Source organism: Limulus polyphemus, unplaced genomic scaffold (genome assembly GCF_000517525.1).
Source record: "Limulus polyphemus unplaced genomic scaffold, Limulus_polyphemus-2.1.2 Scaffold871, whole genome shotgun sequence".
NCBI classification, from domain to species: Eukaryota; Metazoa; Arthropoda; class Merostomata; order Xiphosura; family Limulidae; genus Limulus; species Limulus polyphemus.
The window spans coordinates 76,337-82,303 of record NW_013666481.1 but is presented as its reverse complement, the minus strand read 5'-3'; the positions used below and the strand labels follow the sequence as shown (position 1 = coordinate 82,303).

The 5,967-nt window shown below is 29.3% G+C and overlaps 1 protein-coding gene across 1 annotated transcript in view; it reads left to right on the top strand.

Moving 5' to 3' along the window:
• The window catches only part of LOC106460967 (beta-secretase 1-like), a 40,909-nt gene that overhangs the window by 23,185 nt on the left and 11,757 nt on the right, over window positions 1–5,967 (top strand). The window contains exons 6-7 of the mRNA XM_013920730.2: window positions 420–554; window positions 4,127–4,228. Of these exons, the coding sequence (XP_013776184.1) occupies window positions 420–554; window positions 4,127–4,228 (237 nt within the window). The remainder of the gene's footprint in view (window positions 1–419; window positions 555–4,126; window positions 4,229–5,967) is intronic.

Sequence of the window (5,967 nt, the reverse complement as noted above, 5' to 3'; positions counted from 1 at the left end):
GTGTCAAACTATACTGATTGTGATGACTGCCACCAGAAAGGTCGGTAGCTGTGTCAAATTATACTGATTGTGATGACTGTCACAAGAAAGGTTGTTAGTTGAGTTGGACTATACTGATTGTGATGACTGTCACAAGAAAGGTTGGTAGCTGTGTCAAACTATACTGATTGTGATGACTGCCACCATAATTGAATAGTCAGTTAAGTAAAAGTTATTACAGCATTAATAAAATAAAACCTGTTATCAAGTAAGTTCAGAAACTTTGATATACACCTTCTGTTGTTGCATGTTTTTGTCAGTTTTAGAAGTTTTATGATTTTTCATAATAACAGTTGTTTATTTGTTAGTTTTCATAATTAACTTTTATTTAGAATTGTGCAGAAAACAGAAATCATTTTTCAGTTTTTATTCTTTAATAGGTGCTTGGTGGCATAGAAAATTCTCTTTATACTGGAGATATCTTATACACAAGAATACACAAAGAATGGTTTTATGAAGTCATCCTGACAAATATAACAGTTGGGTCCAAGAAATGGGAAGGCCATTGTAGTGAGGTATAAAAGTTACACATTCATTTAGCAATTTGTAATGCATGAAAATAAAATATGAATTATTACGTTTAAAAAATAATAATTGTTGTATAAGTTATACAAATAATTTGTCTTATAGAAAATATATATGTACATATATATATATATATTTATATGATAGCATGCATTATGCTAATTTGTGAAAATTCTTGACAGGTAAAGTACATTGAAAGCTAGACAACAGGGATCATTAATTTTTCAAAGTCTTCATTTGCTTTAGGGCAGTGAACCAAGAAAAAATAAAAATGCCTGCTCTGTGTATAACTATTTATATAATGCTAATAGAAAATTCTAGTAGTTGCTCCCATCTTGATGCTCATTCACTATAATTGTGTAGCAAATCAAAAATCTTGTGAATAAAATTATAAAGTGAAACTTGTATTTTAATTGAGATAAATTAATTTAATAAAAAATATAATCTTATAATATTCACTAGTTTGATAAATACTTGTATAAAGCATAAAACTTCAGCTGGAAAATAAAGAGACAACATTTGTCATAAAATATACACTTCTTATCACTAAATATAAGTTTTATGAGTAGCCTAGTTTACTATTTCAAAGAACCAAGCCTTAATATTGAATTCATATATACTCAAATTACTGTACTTTGAAGCTCCTGTATTAAGCCTCTCTTGTTTTTTTTATCACCAAATTGAAACCTTCAGAAGATGTTTCTGTTTCACTTAGAATAAATTAGTCATATAAAAAATATTGATACCTGACTTTCCATTTATACAAAATGCTGGATTTTTTAAGCACATTTTTCCACTCAAAATCTGTGTAAAAAATGCAGATTAACACCTGGTAAATCAACTCTGACATTTCATAACCTGTGACAAACTGTTTCCACTGTCATGTGTAGTAGTTGAAATTGTGTTTCATACCCCAATGAGATATCATCATGCACAAAAATAGAAGCAAGAAATAGCATGCAATGGGCTCAAGAACCAACCAACCACCGTCATGCATGTAATTAGATAAGTATGAGCTATGGCTCAGTTTGAGTGGCTAATAGTATATAATATTGTATGCCCATTATGATGCACAGTAGAAGTTCACTTATGTATATACATATATGAGGTTAGTTTTAATGCAGAAGATGGGAACAAAAATGCAAGTTAGCACATGTGTTGCATTGTGGAAAGTGCTGGTTCATAAAGTCTATTGTGAAGTATGATTGAAGCTGTTAACCCTTTCCAAACGGGTCACAGTTCAAAGACCATGTCATTGCATTTGTTGACTTGCATTCAAAATTATATTCAACTACTATTTTATGAATTTATGTCAGTAAGTTTGGTATCAAACTGTAGTTTATAATCCAAGGTTTATTATTACACATTATTCAATTTCTTAATTTAAAAGTAGATATTAAAAACAAAACACTTAAACATCTATTTTTGTGTGTCACGTGGTAGATTGAATGCAGTACTGGTTCAACTTAGATGTTTTTGATGTCAAAATACAAAGTCTATAGTTTCGTATGAATAAGGAACTCAATTACCGATATTGAAAAATTAAAATATAAAATAAGAACCTTCTATTTTTTCTATTCACTGAGATATTGTTCATGTACTGAATCAAACATAGTGACCCCATTCATCTCTTTTCATTTTTGGAAGCGCTTCCTTATATACACTTACCTCTGTATATGACATGTGAATAACAAATCAAAAGCATAGGATGTCCTTCTAGTGGTTTTCTCAGCCATTCTCAAGTGTTGCTGCATTATCTCCTTCTTTCGAAACAAAACTTCAAGAAGGTAGTTTGAGTCTTTAGTCTGCTTGTAATTTCATATTTTTTTAGACTGAAATACAGCTTAGTTACTAAGCTTGATAAATTACAGTGGAATTCTATGGTATCGATATAGTAATTTATGATTTTTTGGTTATTCAACTGTATATGTAAAACCTAAGAAAAATTATTTTGTCTCCACGTGCAAAATTTGAAAAGGCTTAGCAACCTACGACAAGCAGCAACTGAGTACAAAGGTCATAACTAGAAGAGATAATTGTTTATTTTAATTCTTCAGTTATTGTTCTGTGTTTTAAGAAAAATAAGTTTAAGAACTTATTTGTAAATAGTAATAATCTATATACATATATAATGTATAATATTTGAAATGTGACTGTATTTTACAAAATACTAGTCTACTAAAACACAGCCAAGATGGGTCACTTTGCAAAGACTAAAGGTCAGTTGAATATTATTAGATACGGTAACATGAGTGCACGTGTGCTGCGTCATTGTAACTTCTGTATTGTTAGCCAAGCATGGCTGAAAGGTCAATATAATAAAAATAATAAATATATATAAGTGTATGATGTTATGAGATTTAAGCTATTTAGTCTAAATGTGTTATAATTTGTAGTTATTCTAGAATGAAAAAGGCATAATCTATATTTATTCTCTAATTTTTTATGGTGGTTGCAAGATAGGTCAAATCGACCAAACCTGTACAGAGATTCATTGTTGAAAATAACAGATAAAATATAAAGTTCTTCAGAGATGTTTGATAACTATCTGGACATTATAAAGATTTTGCATGTGAAATTTGAAATTTTCTGCATGTTGGAGAGACAACATGCAAAAAAGAAAAAGGCATGAGAAAAATATTGCTTAACAAACCTTAAGGCTTAATAAAAAAAATCTGATATTTTGTATATGTAAGCCTTGGAATGTTTACTGATAATATGCCAAATTTTGTGAACATACACTGACTAATTTAAAAGTTATAGCATGAAAGTTAGAACAAACACAAAATAGTTACGAGGTCAGTCCCAGGGACCTAGCTCGTGCTTAAAGAGTTGAGTGAACATAATGACTGATATAGCACCACTAACTTCTTTGTACAAACTTAGCTGTAAATAAATTTTTCCAATTGTACACGGTGCTTGAAAAGTGTGGAACATAGGCACTTTAGTGAATTTAACAGAATGTTCTTGTAATTTGAAACAAGTATGGATTAATATCAAAATTAACTTGACCTTCTCATGCTTTAACAGCTCCATAATCAAACACTTAGCTGTAATTAAGAAAAGCTGCAAATTACCTATGATTTCAGACATTTTGGACACTCTGGACATTACATTCAAAGTCCTTGCATTATACATGTGTTTTTTATAATCATAATATCTTAAAAGTTAGATGGCTATATTGTCTAATATTAGTAAAAATCAGTTTTAAATGTCTGTACTTCAATTATAGGTCACAGCTTTAATGTTTGTAATATTTCTTTTAGGCTTTCTCTGAAGAATCATTTAGAAATTTAAGAATAAAGAATTTAAATGACAAAAAAATGGCTGGTAACAATTAACCTGTATATATATATATAAATTAACAAAAGAAATTATAATTTTTGAAATTTATGTGATTTAATTCTAATCAAAGTATATATTAATAAGCCATAGAACGTACCTAATAAGAGTAAGATGTAAAGATTATGCATTAACCATAAAAATAAGCTTTAAAGAAGTTACAAATGTCTAATCTTAAGATTAGGTTTATGTTGGTTAATTTCTTTTCCTGTATTCACAGTTGAATAATGACAAAACAATAATTGACACTGGAACATCTGCACTTTATCTTCCTGAAAAGGTTTTCACTTGGGTTAAACAATCACTCCATAAAACAGATGAGGTAAGCATACGAAACTTATCTAGTACTGGGTTTTCACGTGTAGTTTATTTTCTTTTATTAATCTAGCAAATTTCATTAATTAAAAGTTTCTCATGGGGTATTTAAATACGTTCCATAATTTGATAAATTTGTTTTCCAACGTATTCTCATTTCTCTTTGTTAGTATCTACAAATCGTTTGTATATAAGTAAACTTTTTAATATAGTTGAATTTGCTTGCCTTCATCATTTCTTGTTTTTGGTATTTCAATAAATGGCTTATTCTGTGAAATTTAACTAAGAATTATAAATAGGTAACTGGAATTGTAAAAAAACTGTTTCAGCACACAAAAGTTAACAGTTTTAAGCATTAAAAGTAATGTAAATCTTAGAAATAAAATAAAAAGCTATGAAAGATTGTACAAATTCAGAATCCCTCTCTTACTTTAAATTTTTTTATAGTTTTATTTTAATTCAAGGTTTTATTCATAAAATTTTTGAAATGGACCTTTGACCATTTTTAAATATTTATATTTTGAAGACAAATATTACAAAAGTTTTCAGTTTGTAGAAACGAATTTTGGATATATAAGTCCTAAAATATATAAAGATTATTATAATTTTCTTGGAGGAGTACAACATAACAGGGATATAAATAATGAAATAAACTTACACTCACTTAAGGAAAATCTATCGGGAAGATTATTTTCCGTCATGTAAAGTTGCATTTCCTCGTGAATTGGTTTTTAATCCATGCAATATGTTCACTTTCATTGGTTGTAACAAAAGGAATATAAATGGACCATGCATTCCTGATTGGAAAATCCAATTAAAACGATGAAGTTAAATTCCTTGAGAATGTGGAATATAATATTTTGATCCCTTCACAACTGCTTCACATTTTTCCTTACCCTTAGTTGTATTGGTAGCTATAACATCTATGCATGTTCTCAGAATTTCAATTTTGTGGCTTTTAATATTAACTTTTAAACTCAAAAATCCTAATTTTTTGTTTTAGTTAAAGTATTTTGTGGACAAACAAAGGTGAAATGGGTAGCAACTGCCTAGTTCAGAATGACACTTGTGGAGAAGGATGAGGTAGAAAGGACAACATTTTAAGATACTTCTATCTTTTGTCTTCAGGTTGGTTTGCATTGGTGTAAGACTCTCTACAAGTGTCACTTTGAACTAGGTAGTTGCTGTTCATTTCACCTTTGTTCATCATGAGTATTCTGATTAAACAGTCTATGAAAGAAGTATTTTGTGATTATAATTTATTAAGTTTACGATATGCTGTGATTGTGACATTCTTTTTCTCCATCTTGTGACTGCCATCACAGTCAGTATAGTCCAACTCAACTACCAACCTTTCTTGTGACAGTCATCACAATCAGTATAGGTTTGACACAGCTACCAACCTTTCTTGTGACAGTCATCACAATCAGTATAGTTTGACACAGCTACCAATCTTTCTTGTGACAGCCATCACAATCAGTATAGTTTGACACAGCTACCAACCTTTCAAAACAAATGTGTGTTCCAATATGTTGGACTAATATTTCCAAGTTATAAAATCAAATATTTACATTATATGCCACAAAGCAAGACAAAATAAGTACATACATATATATATAGTTGTTCAATCTCATATCAGTGAATTTCAGCCAATGTATTTTAAGTCAAAAATTGAGAATAGTATTTTCATTGTTGTTGGGGTCAGATCTATCCATTCAGTAATTCTTATGATATGTATTCCTTTTC